Source organism: Hippoglossus stenolepis, chromosome 15 (genome assembly GCF_022539355.2).
Source record: "Hippoglossus stenolepis isolate QCI-W04-F060 chromosome 15, HSTE1.2, whole genome shotgun sequence".
NCBI lineage: Eukaryota > Metazoa > Chordata > Actinopteri > Pleuronectiformes > Pleuronectidae > Hippoglossus > Hippoglossus stenolepis.
In genome coordinates this window covers 18,766,043-18,791,782 of record NC_061497.1, presented here as the reverse complement: position 1 = coordinate 18,791,782, position 25,740 = coordinate 18,766,043, and the positions used below count along the sequence as shown (strand labels likewise).

The 25,740-nt window shown below is 40.3% G+C and overlaps 3 protein-coding genes, 1 long non-coding RNA gene and 6 other non-coding genes across 10 annotated transcripts; 8 read left to right on the top strand and 2 right to left on the bottom strand.

Moving 5' to 3' along the window:
• Positions 1-431: 431 nt before the first annotated feature.
• rab34b (RAB34, member RAS oncogene family b) lies at positions 432-6,538 on the bottom strand. The gene is made up of 11 exons (XM_035178569.1): positions 6,423-6,538; positions 5,780-6,014; positions 5,184-5,275; positions 4,484-4,549; positions 3,716-3,817; positions 2,721-2,785; positions 2,565-2,616; positions 2,344-2,425; positions 1,911-2,001; positions 1,708-1,815; positions 432-757 (listed from the first exon to the last, which is right to left on the bottom strand). The coding sequence occupies exons 2-11, from the start codon at positions 5,825-5,827 to the stop codon at positions 696-698; spliced, it is 768 nt and encodes a 255-aa protein (XP_035034460.1). The 5' UTR covers positions 5,828-6,014; positions 6,423-6,538; the 3' UTR covers positions 432-695.
• Positions 6,539-7,093: 555 nt separating this feature from the next.
• On the top strand, positions 7,094-10,885 carry LOC118122642. Its single transcript, XR_004698484.2, has 10 exons — positions 7,094-7,341; positions 7,938-8,014; positions 8,208-8,291; positions 8,482-8,558; positions 9,066-9,117; positions 9,315-9,393; positions 9,813-9,864; positions 10,060-10,138; positions 10,531-10,582; positions 10,782-10,885. It is a non-coding gene; the product is annotated as an uncharacterized LOC118122642 (long non-coding RNA).
• LOC118122716 lies at positions 8,054-8,125 on the top strand. The gene has a single exon (XR_004698506.1). It is a non-coding gene; the product is annotated as a small nucleolar RNA SNORD49 (small nucleolar RNA).
• On the top strand, positions 8,336-8,408 carry LOC118122712. Its single transcript, XR_004698503.1, has one exon. It is a non-coding gene; the product is annotated as a small nucleolar RNA SNORD65 (small nucleolar RNA).
• Positions 8,914-8,991, top strand: LOC118122706. The gene has a single exon (XR_004698497.1). It is a non-coding gene; the product is annotated as a small nucleolar RNA SNORD49 (small nucleolar RNA).
• LOC118122711 lies at positions 9,164-9,237 on the top strand. The gene has a single exon (XR_004698502.1). It is a non-coding gene; the product is annotated as a small nucleolar RNA SNORD65 (small nucleolar RNA).
• LOC118122710 lies at positions 9,909-9,982 on the top strand. The gene has a single exon (XR_004698501.1). It is a non-coding gene; the product is annotated as a small nucleolar RNA SNORD65 (small nucleolar RNA).
• On the top strand, positions 10,629-10,702 carry LOC118122709. The gene has a single exon (XR_004698500.1). It is a non-coding gene; the product is annotated as a small nucleolar RNA SNORD65 (small nucleolar RNA).
• A 2,184-nt stretch (positions 10,886-13,069) lies between the features above and the next one.
• LOC118122368 (calpain-1 catalytic subunit) lies at positions 13,070-18,409 on the top strand. The gene is made up of 16 exons (XM_035179059.2): positions 13,070-13,447; positions 13,597-13,684; positions 13,775-13,890; positions 13,971-14,104; positions 14,206-14,395; positions 14,468-14,542; positions 14,668-14,753; positions 14,877-14,948; positions 15,476-15,633; positions 15,741-15,898; positions 16,044-16,055; positions 16,171-16,370; positions 16,475-16,535; positions 16,658-16,732; positions 16,916-16,973; positions 17,264-18,409. Exons 1-16 carry the CDS (start codon positions 13,226-13,228, stop codon positions 17,440-17,442), a joined length of 1,884 nt encoding a protein of 627 aa, XP_035034950.1. The 5' UTR covers positions 13,070-13,225; the 3' UTR covers positions 17,443-18,409.
• Positions 18,410-20,187: 1,778 nt separating this feature from the next.
• Positions 20,188-24,456, bottom strand: nsrp1 (nuclear speckle splicing regulatory protein 1). Its single transcript, XM_035179063.2, has 7 exons — positions 24,379-24,456; positions 23,273-23,363; positions 23,016-23,072; positions 22,783-22,911; positions 22,396-22,603; positions 22,114-22,216; positions 20,188-22,010 (listed from the first exon to the last, which is right to left on the bottom strand). Exons 1-7 carry the CDS (start codon positions 24,396-24,398, stop codon positions 21,230-21,232), a joined length of 1,389 nt encoding a protein of 462 aa, XP_035034954.1. The 5' UTR covers positions 24,399-24,456; the 3' UTR covers positions 20,188-21,229.
• Positions 24,457-25,740: the final 1,284 nt, after the last annotated feature.

Below are 25,740 nucleotides of genomic sequence, written 5' to 3'. Positions count from 1 at the left end.
GAGGAATTTTCCCAACCTCCACACTTTCTTTACTCTTCTTTACACTTTCTTTAGCACAACACAGCGATCAGAAGCAGTTAGTTAAAATCAATTATCTATACTATAAAGGTTTATTAATGTTTAATAGGAGATAAGAGGGAGGACATTCAGATCCCTCCATTTCCCAGATCATGAGAACCCTTATGTCACAGGGACAGAGTGAGGCGTGCTGTGGGTGCGGCTGTGGTCATGGGAGCCGGCATCACATTAGCACCGTCACATGACTGAAACACATGCATTAGATCCCCCCCTCACTGACATTTCATCCATAATGGAGGGGAACCACAGAGACAGACACATGTCTCTGGAAGCACCAACCAAAAAACGCAGGTCAACACGAGATCCGGAGGAGAATCGTCTTCCTCTTGTGATAAATGTTTACGTAACCCAGCTGATGACAAAGCTTTATTTGTTGTAGTTCTGGCCAGCAGTACAAACATTCCTGAGAGGACACAGTGGACTCTGTTCTGGTCATTCAGCTGACTGTTGTTTACTACGCAACAATTCAATATGTCAAACCTACAACTTTTATGGTGGCTAACTCCCTCTCAGGTCACCGGCTCCAATCAAACATCATTTAGTTGGGAGGACTGGGCTGTTTTTTGGGGTCTATCCATGATGTCTGAGCTCACGTCACTGGTCCAGTTGTTGGCTCATCAGCAGCAGTTGGATTTCCTCCTGGCTGGTGTGTGATTGGCCTCTGTGCTGTCTGTGAGTCCTGCGTGCAACACAAACAAAACATCGTTCAGAAGAGCTAGAGTTGGACATGTTGATGTGAAAAAAGCTGGAAATATTCTATGTTTATCTGGTTGTAAACAAATCCCGTGAAAATATTAGAAACCAACAATTAAATGAACCAAAACACAACATTGTTTAAAATATATTAAAACCTTGAATAGGCCACATATTCCCTCATTTATAAGAACGTGGTCAAAGTAGATTATTTAACGTTAATGTGTAAATTACCAGATGGTGATGAAGCATTTTCCCACAAAGACAGAGAAGACAAACACACGACAATAAACGTGGATGAAAACAAATACACTAAATGTTTAAAACTAAAAAGCACAACAGTGAGAAATAATCGCCTGCAAATGCACTTTTCATGTCTGTTTAGACTTGAGTCATGTTTTCTTAATATTTTATTTTAATGAAACTATATTCAGCTGTTTAAATAAAAGTATCTTTAATCCAGTTTGGCTTAACAAGCTTGAATTTAGAAATTACTTTATGTTTCTCATGTGATTTGGTGAAAGTAAGAAAAAAAAAACGGAATAACACCGACTTTGAGCGAATAAGTAAAGTTTGGGTTCACACAGGTCATGAGAAACGGATTTGAATGCTTCAACTACAACTGAAAGGATTCCACATTTCTCAGGAGGTTGAGAAAAACCTGGATCGGTTCCAAAATAAATCAACCTAAAGCCACCAATGAAAACTGGATCCCGGAACTTTTTTCCACTTTAACTTCGCGAGATAAGGTGTTTTTCAACATTTTCACTGATTTCTCAGAGAATACACGGACCTTGGTTTGAATCTGGTGTAGATCCAAATAGAAAAATCTGTGGAATTCAAACGTGACTAACATGGCCCTTGGCATCATCCTGATAAATGATTCTAAGCCACAGTTGAAAGTAAGACTCTGTTTTCTGAGGTTAACTGACTCACTGATGATGTCACCCTCGTTCCTCGACCCCATTTTCTCGAGTTCGGTCAAAACGTTGGCCTCGAAGGTCAGAGAGGCCACGCGGAAGAAGAAATCCCTGATGCCATCTCCTGCAACAACAAGATGGAGGAGAGAGTTTGAAAGGGTGAGACATAAAAAGACGCTAAAAGCCACGCGGGGTGGTTGCGTTGTGTTCGATTCCCACCTGACTTTGACGACACGGCCCAGTACTCGGCCTTGATTTCCTCCGAGAGTCTGATGGCTTCCTGCTCCACCTGAGCCAACTGATCGGGAGTCTGAGGAGTGAGACGCAGAGAAAGAACCAACTTCAGGTCATTAGAGTCAAACTATTATAAAGTAAATTAGTAATTTAAATTTAAAGGTTCTGTGTGTCAGATTTAGGTGAAAGGGATCTATTGAAATTGAATATAAAATAATCCTAGTGATGTTTTCACTAGTGTGATTTAACTAACTTGCACAAATTGTTGTTTTCTTTACCCTAGAATGAGCCTTATATTTAAATACTTTATATATAAATACTTTATATTTACATCTGGAGAATACAGCAAATCCTTACATTTTCAATTATTTCGTTTCACCTCCGTCTCCATTTTAAAGAAATGTTGAGTTTTACTCACACTGAGGTCCTTCTTAGTACCGACGAGGAAAAGTAAAACACTGGACGGGTCGTTGTCCTTCATGGCGTCCTCAAGCCACTGCCTACACACACACACACACACACACACACACACACACACACACACACACACACACACACACACACACACACACACAGCTATAAGTGTTGTAATGGCATTTTAATGGCATCATCATTAGACAGTAATGGGTTATTTCTTACCTGGCATGTTCTAATGAGCTCACACTGCTGAGGTCAAACACCACGATAATGGCTGAGGAAACGCACAGAGACAAACAACATCAACAGTAGATCAACAGCAACGTGATTTACTGAACCCAAAGGGGAGAGATGCAGTAACACAGCAGCGGGATTCACCTTGTGCTCCTCTGTAGTAGGTGGACGCGATGCACTTGAAGCGTTCCTGACCCGCTGTGTCCCACCTGAAACAGATAGATAGATAGAGATAGATAGATAGATAGATAGATAGTAGATAGAGATAGATAGATGGATAGATAGATAGATAGATAGATAGATGTTCTAAAGGAAAGGTTTCATCCTCTTGCAACTGTGAATGCTTCGTGATTTTTATTCCTAAATTAATCAATGATTTATTTTAAAGTCCTAAAGAACTCTAACTCTGTTTTTGTTAGAGTTGATTCATTTGTTTTAATAGATTTATTTGTTTAAAATTGTATTGTATGTATTGCATTTAATACAATGCTTTTACTTTATCTCTTGTTTTTGCTCTTTGGCAGATTTTACTGTTTCTTATTGGTTTTCTCTTGTTGTCTTGGAATGTTTTGGTAATTTTTCTGTTCTCATCTGTAAATTTATTCCCGAGTTTAAAAAAAAAGATTGAATGAAAGTCATGTGATCACTGACTCATCCTCTGGGAACTATGAACGTCTTTACAGGCTTCATGGCTGCTGATCTATTTCATCACCACAGTGACGGAGCGATGGACAGAAGGAGAACACGGAGAGGAAGAAGAGGAGGAACGAGAACTATAAGAAGGCAAACAGTTGACTGACTCTCTGTGTTTCCAGTTTCCTGTGTCCCGTGCGCTCGGCCTCTCCACGACACGTGTTGCATTAATGTGATTTAGTGAAGGAAAAACATGTAATTAAAGTTCCACTGACAGTCTAAACAAGAGGCTCATCAGATTACCCAGAGGATGTTGCACAGTGTCCTAATTATCTCAGCATGTGATTTCATTTACAGATTCTTCAGACGTTAAACTTTAACTCCACCGTGTTACGTGATCGAATGTTGGACACGTAGCGTTGAACTGACCTCGATGACCTCTGTGATGAGTCAACACAGGAAGTGAGTTAGTGTGAATGTGACGTGTTTGTCAGTGACGTACTTACAGCTGTAAACTGAAGGGAACACCGAGCACCTCGAAACGCTCCATCTCAAAATCCACGCCGATGGTCGCTTTGTAGTTCTTATCAAAATCCCTCTTACAGAAACTACAGGGGCAAGGGAACAGAGGAGGGAACAAGGGAACAGTGGAATGAACATGGGAACAGTGGATGAAACCATTGAACAGTGGAAGGAACAAAAGAACAGTGGAGGGAACAAGAGAACAGTGGAAGGAACAAGGGAACAGTGGATGAAACCATTGAACAGTGGAGGGAACAAGAGAACAGTGGAAGGAACAAGGGAACAGTGGATGGAACAAGGGAAGAGTGGATGGAACAAGGGAAGAGTGGAGGGAACAAGGGGACAGTGGAAGGAACAAGGGAACAGTGGATGGAACAAGGGAAGAGTGGAGGGAACAAGAAAACAGTGGAAGGAACAAGGGAAAATTAGGTTCTATATATTTGTGTTTTTATTTATAGTCATTTATAATAAAGTTTATGGTTAAATTGTAAAATATTGAGTCTCAATTACATTTCTTTGTCACAGGGATTTGATAACAATATCTTAGGAATAATTGCCAATTCATTTAATTATGTATATTGGTATCAGAAATTCTCTACAGGTTCATGGATCATGTTGGATTTGATTCACACAGACTCACAATTTCCAATCAACTGTTTTAAAAGACTGTAAATTCGACACATGATTGAGTCACTGTTCAAATCACAGTGAAATAGATCTGATTGATCTGTTTTACGATGACAGCTTCTTACCTGCTGATCAGACACGTTTTTCCAACTGAGACGTCTCCCACCACGATGACCTTGGCAATATTGAAGCTGGGAAGAAAAAACCAAGACTGTCCTTCATGACTCCAAACAACAACCACAACAACAACAACAACAACCCAACAGCATGAAATACACAACAACATGATCAGTAACACACGGACGTCACTGCAAACAGCTCTCAGGAGTCGACACTAACCAGTTAACCACTAATTCAATGCTCAAGTGGCCTCATTCAACTTTTCACATTCGTCAGGTGAATTGTGAAGGAAACCAACTTTACTCCGATATTATAAGTAAAGGAATAAAATAAAAGCAAGGAAAAGCAAAGTTTGCTTTCTGAACGTCCACGAAAATCTTGTCAAGCAATAATAAGAATATATACATTTTAAAAATGTGATGCCTTTAATGAATATGGCTGAAGATATTCACGGTCAAAAGAATGAATAGGTGAAAAGAATCAATCTGATAAATTGAATTGTCAAAATGAAATGACAGATCCTTGCTGTTGCTTGGGTTCATGTGACCAAACATGTTTTGATCTGTGTCTCTGCAAATAGTCCTTATAGATTTTGCAGGAATTGATGGATTCCAGTGCTGAAGACAGAGAAAAGAAGCTGGGACAAAACAAATCGTGGATGTTTTTAGCAGCAGGACGAGCAGAGTGCATTTCCTGTGGTCTTACCTCACCGTGCGGGACTTCTGTACCTGACAAACAGCCTGGACCTGCGGGTGGAAGCCATCTTTGGTGTGCAGCGCCGCATTGGGACTAAAACACTGCAAAGCAAGTGTGAAGTCAGTCCCAGAGAGGAAGAAATGGAAAAACAAAGTGAGGAGTAAAAAAGAAAGATGTGACTGAATATCATTTACCTGGCAAATAAATAAAAAATCTTAAAATGCCATTTCTTCTGCATAACTGCTGCTGTCCAGTCACCATTCATGTCTTTAAATGAACAGCTTTACATTCGCCAATAGAACAGGCCTCACTTTCCTTTGTATTTAGGATAAATCACTGATGCAACACATGACTTTAGAGTTAAAACATGAAGGTTCTTCAAGGACAAGAGCAAAGAGCAGAGTAGCGTCCAACACTTTAAATCACCTCATCATCAGTAGTCGAGAAAATCAGCAATACGGGCGATAAAGTATTAATTCAATTCAGTAACATGGTTAAGTGTGATTACATTACAGTGTGTGTGTGTGTGTGTGTGTGTGTGTGTGTGTGTGTGTGTGTGTGTGTGTGTGTGTGTGTGTGTGTGTGTGTGTGCGTGTATTACCGACCTTTGGGAGGCGAGTAATAATTCGGTCCTTCTTCACAGGTGGCAACATGCTGCTGTAGTGGCTCAACACACACACACATGCACACAAACACGCATATGCACGCACACTTGCACACACACACACACACAGGTCGTCAAGCTGCCACTTTCCCTGACAGTAAACACACTTTTCATTCACGTCAAAGAAAACACACACTTATCTTCTTTCTTCTCACCACTGACACAATGAAGTTTTCCTGAAACATAAATTAAAACATTCAAATAACTGATTTTAGTAAAAAACTGTGTTTACAGTCAATCAGAGGTTGTTTTTTTTATTAGAAAACATGATCGAGATTCAAGGGAAATGAAGATTATTCAGTGGATTTCAACATGTTAGAATAAATAACTAAGATAGATTATTACATAGATCGAATAGATTCTTCTCCATCACACAGTGTCATCATGGGGACGTCTGATCAATCCCAAATATATTCTGCATATGACAACGACCCCAAACACACAACCAGTGACACAATGAACTGTCAGTGACAAGAGGAACAGAGTCAAACAACCGACTCAAACAACCGACTCACCGAGTAGAAACCCTGAGGAGAACTGGTGATCTTAATAAATCAGTATTTGAGTAAGTTCAGTAACTTTACCTGAAAGTGCAGGGTGGTAAAACGCTGAAGGGAAAAAATATGTTGTGTGTCTGCAGATGTGAAATCCAACGAAACCAATCCAGAGCTCGTCCCTCCGGACAGAGACAGTTAATGACACTCACCATGTAATTAGTGAGGGGAAGCAGAGAGAAACCAGGCAAACAGCGCCACCCTGCGGCCACAGACTATTTCCACACAACTTCCTGATGAGTGAAGCTTCCTATGCAAAACTACACATTTTAATAATTTTATATAATATAATATAATATGAGACTGTAGATCAACTCTGGTATGTTTATATAAACCACTGTGCTCATATTAATGTGCACTGTCCATTTTAAATAAAAATGAAATAAGATAATATGAGTTTGAATTGTTCTAGTGTATTGAAAAAATGAACTCAGTATAATAAGTGTTGTATGTGTCAGGAAATTGTATAAAAATCTAAATTAAAATATAGAAGATAAAAGTTTAAATAAAAATAGTAACCCCAAAATAATCTAAAATGTGTTAATAATAAACATGTAAGAAATAAAACATAAAAATAAAAATATAAAGAAATATGACATACAGCCATGCTGTTCACACTCCGGTGCAGCAGGTGGCGTCAAGGCGCCCTTTCCTTGGGTTTGTGACGTATGTTTTCCGCGACGCTCAGACGGTATAAAAAGGCGCCTCAACATGAGTCTCTCTCTTTCCTTCCTCCATCTTCTCCTCAGATGTGTCGCAGCTCTGCGGGTTTAATCTGAACTGTTCCACAGAGTCCAGTAAATCCAAGTTTACTTTAGTGTCCGAGCAAAGAACACGTGGTTGTAAGTGTAGTTTTTATTCTCCGTAGAAACTGGAGATCAGTTTATTTCCCGCCAGGCCTCAGGCGGCCACGTGGAGAGGACGACACGATGGAGACGAGGGAAAAGATGTGAGTTTTCTATGTTATCTCTTTATCTTATGTTGATTTACAACAAAGAATGAAACGTCACTTTCTGTATTAAGTCTGTTTTCATCTGGCACTTCTTTATTTGTGATTGCATACTTTATTGATCCAAAGGGAAGTTCAGGAATCCAGTAGCAAACAAAACAGTCAATCAAAAGAGCAGAATAATAATAAAAGGTCGAGAACAAGTGAGATGAAAGTTTAGACTCTGAACTACAATCTGTCACTGTGAAGAAGTGTTTGTGCTAATGGAGATATTTGCTATATATTGTAAGTATAAGGTGATTGAAAGACATTTAACTGATTTGTTTAAGACAAATATAAATATTAAAACATAAGCTATACTAAGTTGTGCATTAGTTTAACAACCTGTAAAATTACAATGGTGGGAATATGGATGATTTATAATGCAGTGTGATAAAAGCACAATAGCTGTAACATGATATATTATGCTAAACAAATAGACAATTAATGTGAATTTAGTATGCATTGAGCAATTGGTTATATTCAATTGTAGAAAGTCAATATCTAGATTTCTCTACTCCTATTTAATCTCTAAACATGAATCTGTTTGTCCTCAGGTTGAAGTCCCGGTGGCCGCTCCCAGTGAGAGTTGAACATCCCTCATGATGAATCACCATGATGTCTCCAGTAGGAGGTGAGTGTCTGTGCTCACACCTTGTCTCAGTGCAGCTGTGTCTGTGATGAAAACTGTGAATAGGAAGTGCCGTCCGATGCGACAACTGACGATGTTACTCAATCACTGATCTGAGCCTGAAATAACAGAACTATTTTTAATTTCCTCTTCAAACCATGGATGTCACCTAATATTTAAATATCTTAAAACACAGATCAGAATGTGCCTCTTCAAGATCCTGGAATCTGAAGCTAAAAGCCGTGAAGCAGGACGATGCTCCTGCTGTTTGCTGCACTGGGTAAGTTTTTATTTTATATTGAATAAAAGCACTAGCATCTCCTGTTGTGATGAACCCTAAACTGAAATAGCTGGAATTACCGTCAGATTGTCAGTGGTGATCATCGGTTTTCTGAACACAAAATCCAACAACGGCGAAGTCTCAACTGGACTTGATGTTCTAGTTCACCATTTTAAATTGTTTTCTTCAGGTTTGGTTGGTGTTGTGAAAGATTCCCTGGAAAGAGATTCACCCAAAGGTCCATCTGCTCAATCACCTTGAGATCTTGTAAGTTGATATAGGTTGTTTTTTAAATAACCTATTAATGTATGCAGAGAAGCCTTATAAGCTCACGGTTGTACAGTGAAAATGTTTAAACATCTAGATTCCACATTAAGGTTTTCTGCTTTCAAACAGACTCTTTACACAAATGGCTGATTTACACCTGACAAGTCATTTCACAGCTGACATGAATCTCTCAATCTAATATTTAAATCCAACTCCACTTGACCTGGTGCTAAATATCCTCAGCTCAACTTGCAGCAGTTGATTAATCAGTTACTGTTAAATAAGTTAATACTATAAGAACAAGTGGCTTAACTCATGTTGTACAATAGTGAGTTGCTTAAAAGGCTCATTTGCTCTCGGTGATGAAATCCTGGAATAGGAAGTTCTGTCGTATGTGAGAACTGATGATTTTTTTGTATCCACTTTTCTGAGTCTTAAAAGCTGCTTGTTTGACAAGATTGTGTTTTGAAAGTATCTGTTCTAATTTAATCTTTTTTGTTATTACAGTTGTCGTCCCCTTGACCCGATCCTGACGTCTGCCATGCAGTGAATTTGACAGGTACATCCTCTTTAAAGCTTTATTAAACTAAAGGCTGACTCCATTGTTGTGATGAACCCTAAACTGAAATAGCTGGAATTACCGTCAGATTGTTCAGTGGTGATGATCGGTTTTCTGAACACAAAATGCAACAACAGCAAAGTGTCTCAACTGGACTTGATGTTCTAGTTATTCACCATTTTGGTTTTTTTCTTCAGGTTTAGTTGGTGTCCTGAAAGATTCCCTGGAAAGGGATCCAGCCGAAGGTGTGGATCTGCAGCATCACATTGAGATCTTGTAAGTTGCTTTAGATTCTTTTAATGCCTTTTTTTAAATGTCTGCAGATAAGCCTTATAAACCCAACATCTGGATTCTACATTAGGTTTTTCTGCTTTCAAAATGGCTGATTTGAACCTAAAATGTCATTTCACAGCTGACATGAATCTTTCAACATCTAATATTTAAATCCAACTCCACTTGACCTGGAGCTAAATATCCTCAGCTCAACTTGCTGGAGTTGATCAATCAGTTACTGGTAAATAGGTTGATACTATAAGAACAAGTGGCTTAACTCGTGTTGTACAACAGTGAGTTGCTTAAAAGGCTCATTTGCTCTCGGTGACGCCTCTCCGATACGACAACTGAGGATTCTGAGTCATAAAAGCTGTTTGTTTTGAAGGTGTTTGTTCTGAATTTCATGTTTTTTGTTATTACAGTAGTCGTCTCCTCGGCCTGATCCTGATGTCTGCCATGCAGTGAATTTGACAGGTACATCCTATTTTAAGCTTTATTACATGAAAGGCTGACTATTGTTGTGATGAACCCTAAACTGAAATAGCTGGAATTACCGTCAGATTGTTCAGTGGTGATGATCGGTTTTCTGAACACAAAATGCAACAACAGCAAAGTGTCTCAACTGGACATGATGTTCTAGTTCTTCACCATTTTGTTTTTCTTCTTCAGGTTTAGTTGGTGTCCTGAAAGATTCCCTGGAAAGGAATTAATCCGAAGTTGTGGATCTGCAGCATCACCTTGAGAGCTCGTAAGTTGTTTTAGATTTTTTTTTAATGCCTATTTAAAATGTTGCAGAGAAGCCTTATAAGCCCAACATCTGGATTCCACATTAAGTTTTTCTGCTTTCAAAAAGACTGATTTACACCTGAATGACATGAATCTCTCAAATGCACATCTAATATTTAAATCCAACTCCACTTGACCTGGTGCTAAATATCCTCCGCTCAACTTGCTGGAGTTGATCAATCAGTTACTGGTAAAAACAAGTGGCTTAACGCATGTTGTGCAACAGTGAGTTGCTTAAAAGGCTCATTTGTTCTGTGACGTCTCAGATACGTCAACTGATGATTCTGAGTCTTAAAGCGGTTTGTTTGCTGTCTTTTGTTTGTTCTAACTTCATGGTTTTTTTTTTTATTACAGTAGTCATCTCCTCTGCCTGATCCTGATGTCTGCCATGCAGTGAATTTGACAGGTACATCCTATTTTAAGCTTTATTGCATGAAAGGCTGACTCTATTGTTGTGATGAACCCTAAACTGAAATAGCTGGAATTACCGTCAGATTGTTCAGTGGTGATGATCGGTTTTCTGAACACTAGATGTGACTGCAGATGAACAGTTAAATCTAGAATACGTTTTACGCTTCTCTAATTTGAATCAATTTCTTCTGCAGATCACAGGAATCATGGAAACTTGTCTGAAGATGGACGTCATCATATTTGTTCAAAAGTATTTCACTGTTTTAAAAAGTGCTTTTATTAAAAACTTGTATCAAAATGGTCAAATATCTTCTTTATCCACTATTATTACACTTGAATAAATCAGTCTTGTTAAGATTGAGTAGTTAAACCTACCCACGTTCATATAAATGATATTTACTCATCTCCACATACTACAGCTCCCAGTCATGACAGTTTAACCAATGACACCTCAGTCCTTAAACTGATTAATCATCACACTGGTCCTTATTACCAGACTCAACCTGCATTAGTGTTAATTGGGGAAAAGTCTCCTGAGTAACAACTAAACAGTCTCTTCGGGCAAAGACTGACGAGCTGTTAAAATCTTGTTTGAAGTTAAAACTCTTTGTACCTCCCACTTGTGTAAACATGACCTCATCCTCCTGTGTTGACTAATAATAAATGTCAAACATGAGTCAAGATGGTTTGACAACTTGTCCCTGATGACTGTACATCTGTCGTTTCACCTATGGAAAAACAATTTGCACGTATTTATTCACTGACGCAACATTTGCATGCATCAAATAAATTCAGTGTGATCTTAATCGCCTCTCCGAGACGACTGAACCTGGTGCTGTAATTGTGTTCTAACTGGCGGCTCACCTAAAGGAGCACGCTGTAATACCTGGGATGCTTCTGAACGACACCTGTTATTTAGACCGGAGGGTATTCGTCTAAATGCCCGTCTGTGGTGAAACATCTGCACTGACAGTAAACATGTTGACTTGAAAAAATTGTATTGGGCTTTTATCAGAAAAGCAACACGGTGTCTCGAACCTACAAGGCTGACAACTACATTCAAAATTTTGACTGTAGAAATATTACAAATAAAACCCCACAAACACAATATAGAAAGGTGATGAGATGGAAGTTTAATCCAACCGATCTTCACTCCTGCGCGCTGAGTGTACCCTTGATATGAAAGCAGAAGTAAAACTAATCAGCATTTGGAAAACTTTCCTGTTGAAACACCATCTTTCATATTTGAGCACTGTCAATTTAAGGCTTTTGTGAGAACAATGCATGTTCTACAAGTTGGCCGTAAAACATTTCACACACCACTACCATCAAATTGCTCTCTACGGCAAGTGACACGTCATAACAGAGTCAGGCACATAGTATGGATCAGATTTATATGTATTTTTCTCTCATTCCGTCCTTTTTTACAAATGTATTCCTGTGTCTTGTGTTTTTAGTGCGTCTGGCGCCTCTCAAATTGTGCCGGGGGCGTGTTTCACCTTTCACGAAGCCCTGAAATTGTAAAATCTTCTTTTGCAGCAGAACCTGTACCAGTGGAATGTTTGCGTAATGCCGGTTCTCTGACTGATGTTTAAATGACAACATAAGAGCAATATGTGGACTGACTTGATGCCAAAACTCAATTCCACAGTGTATTTGTGTTATAATTCAACTTCCAAACATGATTCTCCTGTTTATCCTGTTTAAGAGAAGAAAAGAAACACATTCATACAATGTAGCAAAAAAAATTTAAAGAAGTCAGGCAGCAAAATCTTCAACTTTACAACAAATGACCATAAAAAATACCTTAATCAGACTTAATGTTTTTTTTTTTATTGCAGTTACAAATACAAACATTCAGCAATAGGATGTGCATGCATTTTTAAAAATATTTTTTACATAGAATTCTGTGTAGTTGGACATTCAAAACAATAAAGCAATTGAATTATCCTGTAAAAAAATAGATAAAGTAAAAGTAACTTGCTGTATTTCTGTGGCATTTACACACAAAAAAAGTACATTAATCCAGGGTTTCTTTTGTTTTATTGGTTAAATTATTCCCCATCAGATGCTTCAGATTATGAAATTTGGGATTGAAAACGCAAATACAGTTAACCCCGAGTTTTAAAATTCACAGATGGACTTTTTAACAATCGAAAACAAAACTATTTGACTCCTTTGAATGATCATGAGACATGAAAAACAGGTTCATTCATGTTTTTGCACTTAGAGTAAGTCAGGGGGCAAGTGTGTGAGTCTAATAGTTTTAAGAAGTACAACGAGCGTGAAATTCATGTAGGATTGTGAGAATTTCACCGTTTCAACAGGCGCCTGTTGTTGTTGGCAGTCGGTCAACGTGTCTTTGCATGAGAACGAAATTACAGACTCGTCCAGCAGGTTTGGGGGCAGGTCTCATTCCAGGCTTGTGTAAGATGCAGTGAGAGATACACTGACACACTAGACACTCCCTACTTACCTCTCTTATGAGGAAGCAGCAGCCGGTTGCAGGCGTCCAGCGGGTGATTGTATCCCCTCAACCTCTGAGATACACATTCAAATTCAACTCCAGATAGAAGAAGAAGAAGAAGAAAGAGAGTTTGTTTTGTCTGTCAGAGTTTTCCTGAAGCCTCTCGTCAGCATGCCTGAATCTGGAACGTGCACCTCTATCATCAACCTGCGTTATCAAGACGGCAGGGTGGGCAGCCCCTCCAACCCTGCAAAGTTCAACCACCAAGACTACGCACAGCTGAGGGATCAGCACCTCGGCAGTGGGAAGCTGTTTGTGGACGACGCCTTCCCACCCAACACCCGCTCTCTGGGGGGCCTGCCGAATTCTGGAGTGGAGTGGCTTCGACCAGCTGTAAAGAACTTTCAAATGTCTTTTCTCCCATATGTAAACCTTATGTAAATAGATCATATCCATGTTTATTTGTACTTCAATGCATTTCCTCTTTCTTCCTTGAGTTCATATGCCCCTAACCCTATGTCTGTATTTGTTGTCTTGTCCAGGAGCTCTTGAAAAAACAAAACAACAGCAGCGAGCCCACTTTCTTCCCGCAGGGAGCCTCCCGCTTTGACTTTGGTCAAGGCTACGTCAGTGAGCAAAGATTTCTGGTTTTCACAAGTAGCTTGTGTAGGTGACAATGTGAACTGTGGAAAAGCATTTTTTCTTTTCTTTATTCACCAGGTAACTGCTGGTTTCTGTCTGCAATTTCCTCACTGACCTTCAATCAACGCATGATAGCACAAGTGGTGCCAATAGACCAGTCCTTCGAGGGCCATGCTGGAATATTTCACTTCAGGGTAATGACCTAAAGTGTTGTGATTGTATCAAAACAGTGCTTTTACATGATTTCACTTCAGACATGTCCTCTCTGTGACAGTTCTGGAGGTTCGGCAAGTGGGTCGATGTGGTCATTGACGACCTTCTGCCCACAATGAACAACTTTTTACTCTCTGTGCACTGCAAAGGAGGAAATATTTTCTGGGTCCCCCTGCTGGAGAAAGCATATGCCAAGTAGGTAACCAACTCACTCACTCGGATGCTAAACCGTTTGTAAGGTCACAGTTGAGACACAAACACCAGATTACAAACATAGGTTTTTCTTTCCGCTTCAGAGTGTGCGGTTCATACGATGACATGAACTTCGGCTTGCCGTCAGAAGCCTTCAAGGATTTCAGCGGAGGAGTCTACAACACCTACAAACTCGGGGAGGCCCACGACAAAGGCCACGATGAAGAACTCTGGCTTACGCTCAGCAGAGCCACTAGGTGCAAGTCAATGATTTGCTGCGGGACTCCAACAGGGGTAAGAACAGAAATCATAGAAGACAATTAAATTAAAACCCCTCATTGTATTTAATGGTTTTGTTTATTTCAGGATATGCAGGTGAACAGTGTAGCAGACAACGGACTGGTGATTGGACACTCGTATTCTGTCACAGGTGTCACTGAGGTAAACTGTGGAGCTGCAAACGAACATGTGTTCATTTATCACAACTAAGAAGGGGTACTGATTTTGTGAGTGTTAATTTGGCGCTGACTGAATATTTATCACCTTATCTATAATTTCATCTGAAGGTCGACTGTTTGGGCTCCAAAGTGAAGCTGGTGCGCATCATGAACCCTTGGGGCGGACAGGAGTGGATGGGAAAGTTGGGTGACAGGTACATCAATCTTAAATCCTCCCATACTCACTCAGCACTACAACTGAGAACTTCTGTTATATATATTTTTTTTAATTTTGCCTAGAATTCATCTTCATCAATTTATTTTCCCCTTGTTCTCAGGTCAGATATACTGAACTTATTGAATACAGAAGATCAGGCAAAGCGTTGGATTCACCACGATGGAGAGTTCTGGTAAATTAATTAAATTCAAGTTTGTGTTTCGCACCAAAATGCATTGAGTGTATCTTCGTAGTCTCAGAATTATTTTTAATTATACACTATACGGACAAAGGTACATGGGACACCCACACCTTACACCTACAGGAGCTTTTATGACATCCCATTCTAAATCCATAGGCATTAATATGGAGGAGCCCCCTATTATAATTTTGTCCATATAGTGTATAAACCCAAAACTGTTTGCAATTTCCCATCCCTCTATCTGTCCATCCATCCATTCACCCATCCTTCCAGCGTGCATCTGCTTTCTTAAAATAAAAACATGTAGAACTAGTACTAGTTTGTGTACATTTTTGAAAAGGGGACCTATTAATAGTGAGGCCTGATAATGAATAACAGAACTTTATTCTTTGTGGATGAAATCTGAACATCCAGTCAAACTAAAATCAAAACAGTAGTTGGATGTATTTATCTGAGTTGAAACTCTAAATTTCTATCCTGTCGTGTTTCTCTCGTCGTCCTCTGTGTGGTCTTGTCAGGATGGAGTTGGAGGACTTCTGTCACAATTTCCTCCAGGTGTCCATGTGCTGTGAGAACCCCAACTTCATCGACGGGGACTTCAACTGCCAGTGGAAGTGCATGACTTACGATGGCAGCTGGGTGGCAGGGAAGTCCGCAGGCGGCAGCATCGCTGACAGTGAGCTCAATTCATTCTTTTAAGTCTTGAACCATGATCCCAAGGTCAAGATGTTTGTTGTCTCTTCTTGTGTGTCTCTAAAAGATAAAACTTCTTATTACCTGCAGCTACCTTCGAGACAAATCCCCAGTATCGCATCCAGGTGTCTGTTATAGACGAGAAGGAGCCGGGAGACAAAAACATCTTGATTTCTCTGATGCAGAAACCTCAGATGTTGAACCGCCTACAGGAACGCTTCTACCCAGCTGGACTGGCCATCTTTAAGGTCGGCATTTTGAATTTTATCCATAAATATATAATCCTACAAAATGCAGTTTAGCAAATATGGAGAAAAGAAATGACACCAGGCTAACAAACCCATTTTTGAATGATTTGAATAATGACAATTCTTCTCATTTCACATCCGACAGATTCCACCTGGGGTAAGTGCAAAGAAAAACTAATATAATGCTCCACTTTTGCAAACACAACAATCCACATGAGTTACCTGAATATGCAACAACTTCATTACGTTAAATAAGGTTCATTAACTTCCAGACCCCAAAAGGACGTCTGGAGAATTCCTTCTTTGACGCAAATCCCCCTGAGAAGGAGAGCTCGTACATCTATGAAAGGGAACTGATTGAGCTCCTCAGCCTGGATCCTGGAGAGTACGCGATCATCCCCTCCACCAAAATACCCTACATGACCGCGGACTTTGTTCTCACCGTCTACATCAAGGCTAAGGCTAAGACCAGGTAAAGACACACTGTGATATGTAACATTTCCCGTAAGTTGCGATAGAAACTTAATGAATGACGCCATTAAAAGCCTGTTTTCAACACATCTTCTCTGCTTCCAGTCCCCACGACGATCACGACAACCATGACGACCATGAACACAACAACTCGACTGATCCCGAGGTACGAAATTAAAGGCCGTCACTTTACGTCAGTGGGACCAATTGTTTCTAGCCTGTTTGATGTCTGGCCCATGATCTCATCAATTTTAGACACTAACTCAGGTCAATGTCGTTTTCTTTAAGAACTCTGGCAAATGCATTGATGAGGACGCTGACATGGGGCCCACCCATGAGTTGTTCAACCACTATGTCGATCAGGTATCATGTCTTTTTCTCCCCAGTCTTCAATTTTCTTCCTTTTCTACCATAAGTCGTTCACAGTTGTTGACCTGTGTGTGTGTGTGTGTGTGTGTGTGTGTGTGTGTGTGTGTGTGTGTGTGTGTGTGTGTGTGTGTGTGTGTGTGTGTGTGTGTGTGTGTGTGTGTGTGTGTGTGATGTCAGAACGGAGAGCTGATGGCCACGCAGCTCCAGAGGCTCCTCATTGATAACTTCCCTCATGGTGAGATGATTTACATCATACATGCCGTCAAAACATTTCAAAAGTCAATCAAAGTTTAATTAGTTACTATACTTCTGCATATTTTCATGTATTTGTACTTAAGTAGATTTACTATTGGATACTTGTCACTTTTACTCCACCAATATCTTTCTAATCCACTAAATACTTTACAATGCATTCGTATACATGTTCACATTCTTAAAAGTAACAATTACCAAAAGGTCTACTGATCCAATCAGAGTGAGCAGGTAAGTTTTGTCAATGCAAGTTTTTCTTTTTACCGTTCACAGGGACTCCTCACGGCTTTGGTTTGAACACTTCAAACAAGCATGATTGCTGTGGTGGATGTATCCTGAAACACATCTTTCTTTTTTGCTGCACTTCATATGATAGAAATCAAACTACATTATCACGACATGATGATCACATGGCTTTTCTTACCACAGCTATGCTGATGACGCCCAACTAATCCTTTCTTTTCCCCAATCTGAACAGGGAACAGCACTAATCTCTGCCTGTCTGATTGACATCTCTCAGTGGATGTCTGCACACCATCTGAAAATTAGCCTTGACAAGACTGAACTACTTTTCCTTCCAGGGAAAGACTCTCCCACCCACGACTTGACTATTACATTTGACAACTTCCTGTTAGCCCCCACCAAGACTGCTAGGAACCTGGGTGTGTCAACTCTCCCTTACTGCCAACATTACTGCAGCAACCTGCTCATGTAGATACATGCTGCACAACATCAGGAGAATACGTCCCCTTCTCACTCAGAAGGCGGCGCAGGTTCTGGAGCCAGGATCTGCTCATCTCACACCTAGACGACTGCAACTCCCTCCTGGCTGGTCTACCTGCTGGTGCCATCCGACCTCTGCAGCTCATCCAGAATGCAGCAGCTCGACTGGTCTTTAGCCTAAATTCACTCACACTACTCTGCTCCTCCGCTCCCTTCACTGGTTACCAGTGGCTGCCCGCATCCGTTTCAAAACATTGGTACTTGCGTAACGTGCTGCGAACGGGTGTGAGCTAAACACTCAAACACAACAAAACCACAACTGTTTACTGTCCTGGCTCCTAAATGCTGAAACAAGCTCCCCAATGACATCAGGACAGCAGAGAGTCTACACATCTTCCGCCCCAAACTAAAAACACATCTCTTCTGACTATACCTTGTAAATAAAATAAAATAAATTAATAAAAAGTAGCGATTTTGTAGCACTTATTTGGTACTTACATACGGCACTTTGTAGTTTGGCTTTCTTGAAGAAACTTGTACTTTCTTGATTCTTGTTGTTCTGGGTTTGTACCCTGATGGTTGAAAGCACTTATTGTGAGTCGCTTTGGATAAAAGCGTCAGCTAAATGAAATGTAATCTAAATAAAATGTAATGATATGAAATTAAATCAGAACATTGTGGTCTGGAGTGAAATAGTTTTTTGTCTGTTGTTGATGAGACATTTTCGCCTTAACGTCCACTAAGATCGACCAAAGGATGACGATGACCTTCACTGAATTCTCCGTTCTCTGGAAGAAGATTCATGAATGCAAAGTAATTATTAAATATTATTATAATAATTATTAAATGGAGACATGGCTTTGTGCAGTTGATGTTAGTTTCTAAATATCGGTTGATTCTTTTTTTGCAGCGATTCTTCCATCGCTCTAATTTGAATCAGACTGGATCCCTGTCTGACATCGAGCTCCAGGCGGCTCTTGAGGCTGCAGGTGATGCTGTTAATCAATGCATTTAAAACTGTGCAAAATGAAGAGGGGGGAAATGCATCATGTTTACAAGTGTAGAGTAATTGTCATGTTCTCCTGGGGTCTGTTCCAGGGATGGATGTGAGCGAATTCACCCTGAGGCAGGTGATGTTCCGGTACACAGAACCCTCATCCACCTCTTTGAAGAACTTCATCGTTCTCATGATGCATCTGGAAAATACAACATGTGAGTGACGAGGCTTCCATCACTTTCCGGACCACACAATCCTGAGAAATCAGGCTTTTACTTGTTCAGAGCGAAGATGACAGTGGTGTGAAAGCACCGTGTCTTCAATGAATCTGTCATCCTCATCATTTGTGACTGATTCGAACAGTACAGCACAGGGCTACAGTTTCTTGAGGGTTTCTCTTGTTCAAAATGTGTTTATTGTAATAAAGTATATTGGTTTTCTTTACAAATGTTTATGAGAAGAAATCACAGGACAGCATGATCCCCCTGATGTGGGAAGAGGTGAGTCTTTTACTGCCTTTCTGAAATATTCACCATGTTAAATGTTAACACACGTCCCGTTTTTATATCATTTCCTGATGTAAAAGTGACAAAGCTGCAATAAAAAAAAACAAGAAGTCCTGCACTTAAAGTGTTAATTTACTGAGGAAGTATCATTAGCAAATGTATGTAAAGTAACACCAATAAACATACTCATAATACAGTATTGCATTATGGCCATTATGAGTGTGTTTGTTACTGATGCATTAATGTATAAGTAGCATCTTACTGTGGTGGTAGATCATTGTGTAGCTGTTTGATCAGTTGATATTAACATATATTATCAATGCAATCATATGATTTGTGTAGAAAAATTAAACCTTAATAACTAAAGCTGTTGAATAAATGTAAACCTGCATTTGAAGGGGAGTGTAAAGATGACTGCTCCACAACAGTGAAGCCAAAGTGTCTTGATCGCCACCTGGTGGTTGGCTACAGTATAGGTTGTAAACCAGGTCTCAGTACATGATGAATACATTTGAGATGCTTATTGTCATTTTAGTGACATTTTCAAGTGCTTCCCAGTGAGTTTTAATTAGTTTTGTCACTACCTCGCAGACTCTTTCTCCAAGATATTTTGGCTTCATTTCTGGACAGTGGCAGGATGTGGAGACAAGTCTTCCATCTATACACAGTCGATGGTATAAATGGCAGAAAATGTAAAAAGTAAATAACAGCACTTGAGTAAATGTACTCCATTACATCCCACTACTGCAGTGTGCGGCCCATTCTCTGCAGAACTCCGTCATTAAAAACAATTCTACAAACAACCTTTTCTTTTGTTTCAGTGGTCCAACGTCTCCCTGTACAACTAGACCACAGGTCATCGCAGAAGCAGAGGAAACACACAGAACCTGTGACGCTGTAGAAAGTTTCTGTGATCGAATGATCCCTGTGGAATAAGCCGTTACCTTACAACTCACAAGAGGCAGCAGAAGTAACTGTGAAACAGAAATGATTTTATTATCACTCACCATGAATTAAATTACAAGAGGAAGATACAACACCTCAAAGCACAAAAGACAATAAACACAAGCACTGGTTGACATGACACAATTGTGCTGCTGATACAAGTGTCGCTGTCAGAACTCATATTTACAAGTCAACATTGTTATTTCACATTTACCACCTCTATAATATTCAACCTTCCAGTCCCCCCCCCCCATAATGTACTGCCCTGTTCTCTAATAGCTCAGGACAAGTTTGGTAAGATTCTGCTTTTTCTAGAAACTTATTGTTTGTGAAGGCCAGTTGCTTTTTGCTGCTATACCTCTGTTGTTGTCCATGGCTAATAAAACATCAATAAGAAACACTGAGTGTCATTACTGTCACACCTATAGACACTGGAGTTAATCTGGAGTTAGTTTCACATTCACTGTTCTGCTGCTGTATTTGCACAGATGAAGTAGTCTCAAACAAATGTCAGGTTTAATCCTGTTGGAAGAGTGTTTGTTAAAAACTATAGTAACCAGCTGTTTATTGAGTAGAGTGCAACAGTCCCTTTAAATTGAATCAAGCTGCACCATCACACACTCAGATGTTTTTGCCCTAAATGCGCCAAATTCTTTTCGAGATCCATGAATCATTCCCTAAGAAAATGGTGAAAAATCCCCGGATCTGCCCCAGAATTTAACGGGTTCTTCCCTGACCCAAACCACATCCTTCACCCACCAAAAGTTTTTGTGTAACCTTGCTTACAAGCAAACAAATACACCAACAAACAAACTAACACAACAACATAACCTCCCCTGCAGAGGTAACTATATATAAAACGTTATCTTGGGGAACAGGTTGGGAATTTGGAAAGTTTTGACAAAGAAGAAAGAAACCTGATGTGAAGGGGATTTATTGAAGAAAAAACTACAACACGAGTTGTATCCTCTTGAGTGAGATAGTTTGAGTGCAGATCACGGATGTGTGTGTGTGTGTGTGTGTGTGTGTGTGTTTGTGTGTGTACGTGTGTGGTGTGCTCGACAGCTCTCAGTCCTCCTCCTTCTCGATATAGCTCTTACAGCCCGAGCGTCCCATCTGTCGGGCCATGTACCGCTCTCTGGCTGAACTCACAGTCTGATCTGTGCTGCGCTTTGCAAACTTGCTCTCCTTTTCCTCCATTTCCTCTTTCTCCTTTCCCTCTTCTCCTCCATCTTCTTCCTTCTTTTCTGGTTCTTTTTCTTCCTTCTTCACCGTCTTCTCCTTCTCTTGCTCCTTCCTTCTCTCCTTCTCCTCTTCCCGATCTTTGTCCTTCCGCTCATCCTCAGCTGGATTCCTCCTCTTCTCTCTGTCCCCATTCTTATCCCTCTCTCTTTCTTTTGGGCTCTTTGCCCTTTTCCCGTGCCTGTCTTCCCTCTCTGCATCCCCCCTGCCTCTACTTCTGTCATCCTCTCTTCCTCGTTCTCTGTCCTTTCTTCTATCCCTGTCGTCTCTTCTTCCTCCGTGTCTGTCATCCCTTTCCTTTCCACGGTTCCTGTCTCTGTCCCTATCTCTGTCCCTCCCTCTGTCTTGATCTCTGTGACTCTTCTTATGTCTGTCTCTCTCCCTCTCTCTTTCCTTCTCCTTTTCTTCTCCACTTCCTGACGATGGCGACCTCTGTCTGTACTGGCGTTTGGGGTGTGTAGAGCCTGCACCCAGCTTGCTAAACCCAGACTTCTGCTCGTGCGCCTCCTCGCTGTCGCTGCATGAACTTGCGTTATTGTCATGGGATGTCGGTGAAGGAAGAGGTGAAGTCCTCTCGGTGTCTATTGGAACCTTCGAGGTTTGAGGTCTGTGGGAGCAGGAACAGAGCAACACAATTAAAGTCTCCAAATTTACAAATGTGTCCTAAGTGTGATTTCGGATGAGCGAGTAATACGGGAGCTTTGACTGACTTGTTTGCAGAGCGATCTGGTATCTCCTCCTCTCCTACAGTCTGATTCAGCAGGTGTCGGTAGAAGCCGCTCAGGTCTCTTTGTTTCTTCACGTCCAAAGCAGCTGAGAGACCAAACACGATTCAAAGAAATTATTTACATAGATTTGCATAAAGTCGCCTATTTCCACTCTCAGCCAGTCATAGTGTATGTGCCTTGAGGGAGGAGACACTTTAAAATACATAAAATATACTGTTTGAAATGTCACAATCAAAAAATGCAATTTTAAAGTATCAGTCCAACCTTCAATCTGTGCCTGTCTGTCCTCTCTCTCCTGTTCCTCCTTCTGCTCCAGCAGCTTTTGCTTGTAGGCGGAGGTAACGTAAGCGTCTTTATCTGAAAACTTCTCTCCCTCTGCCACTCTTTCCTTCTGGATCTTCCTCTCTTCCCTCCGTTCTTGTTCTTTCTTTCGGTCCTCGACTGCTTTCATCAACTGGTGGATATACTTTGGCTGGTTGAAAGAAAAGAAAACGGTTCACATTCACGAGGAAGTTTCAGCTCACATTTTTTTTTATTTTATTCAGCAAGAAATGTCAGAAGTCAAAACAGTCTTCATAAGTGTTCTATATTTCTGAAATCTCAGTTTTGACAAATACAGCAATACAAACGTTCAATTTAAAAGGAGATTACCCTTTTGTCTGCGCTGCCAAGACCTTTTTTATTGGTTTCACTTTTCTGTTTTTGAATGTCGTCGTACACGGCATCGTAGTCGTACACGGTGCTGTCCTCTTCCAGGGCCTTCTGCATCTCCAAACGTGTCTTCAGAGAGAGAAAGAGTCAGACAGCGACCAGAAAATGAAAATTACAAAAGGAGTGACTGTCCTTGTTTGTCTTGAAGTTGTTTTTTGAATTCTTCCTCTCACCTGCTTCATCATCTTCTTTTTAATGGCTTCTCTCTTCAGACTCTCCCCAACTGATGTCTGAGGAACAAAACATAACAAAAACAGAATTCAGTATATTTGGATGGACATCTGCAAAAACGTTACCTTGATATCGTTCGTTCATTTCTTTTACGGAAAACTATTTCTACGTCTGAGCAAAAGCAGCTGAATTGCATGCAACGATTGGCGAATGAGCAATTGCATTGTCCTGCTTATTACAAATCCAGGAGTTTACCCACCTCGTCATCGGAGTCATCTCCAAACACTGAGGGTTTCTGCAGGGCTGCTGCCTTTAACCCTCCTTTCTTCTGTGACAAGATCAGCCCGTACCTGTGGACAGTCAGGAAACAAGGCTCTTTAATCCCTGCTGTACAAAATGGATGGTGGATGAATCCAACCTGCTCTGTGCCAGCATCCCAGCCTGGTAATGGTGGTGTAATGGTGTGTGTCTGTTCTTCTCTATACCAATGAAGCATTATTGCAGATCATGTGCATCCCTTCATGGCCACAATTTACCATCTTCTAATGGCTACTTGCGACATGTTAAAGCTCTATGTCGCAGCACAGACGTGTCAAACTGGTTCAATGAACATGATAATGAGTTTATTAGCGGCCTCCTCAGTCACCAGAACTAAATCCAATTGGCCCCACATTTAAGATGAGGTAGAACAGGAGATTAGCAGCATGGGGGTGCATGAATCAGAATCTCAAAAGCACACGTCTCCAACATGTTGTGGGAGCAAACTAAAGTCCTAGTAATCAGTATTAAACATGGCGTCGCTGTTAGAGAAATGTCTGACTGTGTATTTCCATTTGCCAGTTAAAGATTTTCCATATCATGGTTTTAAGGCACGTGAATGAGACAGGTGACTTCCTGCAGACATTAGATTAAGTTCACGTTTCATACTGCAACACTTCCTGCACGAAAGAGTGAATTAAAAAACACCTACAAATTAAGAGAAATCTACCTAATTCACTGCATTTCGAAGTAGCAACGTTAACTACATTCAAATGTACGATCTCCTCCGTGCAATTTGTCATAGGCAAAGAAAACGTGCAGGAGATGGAATGCGGCCGTTGATAAATATAAATGAACGGTTGATTTTTTTTTAACAGCATAATACGAATTAAATGGGTAATCTAGCAAATCGTTAGCTAGCTACAGGAGCAGCAATGGGCGAAACAGCGGTTTAATAAACAACCCCCGAGCTTAAACACTACACGTGCCGCTACAACACATTGTTGTATTCGACATAAGTTTTTTCTAAATCATTAACCAAGCGACACAGTTGTTGATTTCTTGTCGCGGACTATCGCAAATCGAGTTAGCATGTTAGCAACTCACTGCTTCGTAGGCGCCGCCATCTTGCTCTGCTGAGTGTGAGGCAGCAGCGGCAGATTCGACACGATATTTCAAATCAGGTCAAACGTTACCCGTGAAGTTGTGGTGGATTCAAGCAGCAATTTAAATATATAAATAATAAATGGAAATTACACAGATGCCACACACATCCACCATGATTATATGGTTTTTCAGGTTTATTGTTTTTTTTCCCACTCAGTATGGTTTTGTCGGTCTGCTGCGAATGTGCGGACTGGTCTGAACAGTTAGAAGTCTCTGACCACATGGACAAAATGGGATTTCTAAGTGATTAGTGATTATTTTGTTTTCAGAAATGAATAATAATAGTAATACATTAACATGAAAACACTGAATATTATATCCCTGTGAATATCTTGAACGTTTCTCCAGGTCCACATCATGAAATGCCAGGTTATAAAACTAAATTTTGCAGATAATAATTCATTTCACCTCAGTTTTATACTTTAAATTTATTTTCCATGCCTGTGAGCTATCTATAGTCTGAAACTGAAAGTAAAATAATTGTTAAGATCAAGAATTTTTTTTCACACACACACACACACCACACACCTCACACGTCCACTTCCTCTCTCAACCCACTGAAAGCATCAACCTTCAGGTCTTCGTTCTGCTATGAAACACCACGATGCACAGAAACTGACTATTTCGGTTCCTGTGACCACACATCAGCATAAATACTATACTAAGGATACAGAGGCTATAATGGATTTATTATAGAGAATGTTTGCAGTGAGCAGTAAGAGGAAATGAAATGATGTGTGTATTTAACAGAGATAAAGGGAAATGGCTCGGGGTCACTTGTTAGTTTCAATGTTGTCGGCTGCTCTGCTCTAAACCTGCGGTATGTCACTCTCTTAAATAAGATCAGGGAGCACATGACTCACCTGTGATTAAAGCTGCAGCTCTGTATTTCCACTGGCTCCTCTGAAAAACTCTAAATCCAAACATCATTATCTCTGTCGTAATCTCCATCTCATCTCCTCTCTGGCCTCTCTGTTAATCCCTTTGCTGCAAACACAGCGACCAAAGCTGCCTGAATGATTGGATGGAGTGTGGGATGTGTGGATAAATGAATAGGTGGATAGGCTGAGTGACAGGCGGATGGATGATGTTATCGAACCAATGTAATTGTAAAAAAAAATGTGGAGGAACTAAACAAACCTTTTAGTAACAGAGAGCTGCATCCCTCCTATCTCGGTGCAATTATAAAGTAATAAAACACCACTGTTGAATTACAGCCAATAAAGTGAACATTTTGAATTATGATGTATTTTTTTTGCTCCAAACCTTTGAATCTGCCCATATCTGTGATTTTTGGCATCT

Excerpts from the sequence above, each read along its gene's own strand:
- LOC118122368 (XM_035179059.2), top strand. The coding sequence starts at position 13,226 with ATGCCTGAATCTGGAACGTGCACCTCTATCATCAACCTGCGTTATCAA. Across the intron at positions 14,949-15,475 it reads CACCACGATGGAGAGTTCTG|GATGGAGTTGGAGGACTTCT; the intron begins GTAAATTAATTA and ends TGGTCTTGTCAG. Across the intron at positions 16,371-16,474 it reads AAGGCTAAGGCTAAGACCAG|TCCCCACGACGATCACGACA; the intron begins GTAAAGACACAC and ends CTCTGCTTCCAG.
- rab34b (XM_035178569.1), bottom strand. The coding sequence starts at position 5,827 with ATGTTGCCACCTGTGAAGAAGGACCGAATTATTACTCGCCTCCCAAAG. Across the intron at positions 5,276-5,779 it reads TTATTACTCGCCTCCCAAAG|TGTTTTAGTCCCAATGCGGC; the intron begins GTCGGTAATACA and ends CTTGCTTTGCAG. Across the intron at positions 3,818-4,483 it reads AAAACGTGTCTGATCAGCAG|TTTCTGTAAGAGGGATTTTG; the intron begins GTAAGAAGCTGT and ends TTGCCCCTGTAG.
- nsrp1 (XM_035179063.2), bottom strand. The coding sequence starts at position 24,398 with ATGGCGGCGCCTACGAAGCA. Across the intron at positions 23,364-24,378 it reads ATGGCGGCGCCTACGAAGCA|GTACGGGCTGATCTTGTCAC; the intron begins GTGAGTTGCTAA and ends GACTGTCCACAG. Across the intron at positions 22,604-22,782 it reads TTGGCAGCGCAGACAAAAGG|CCAAAGTATATCCACCAGTT; the intron begins GTAATCTCCTTT and ends TCTTTCAACCAG.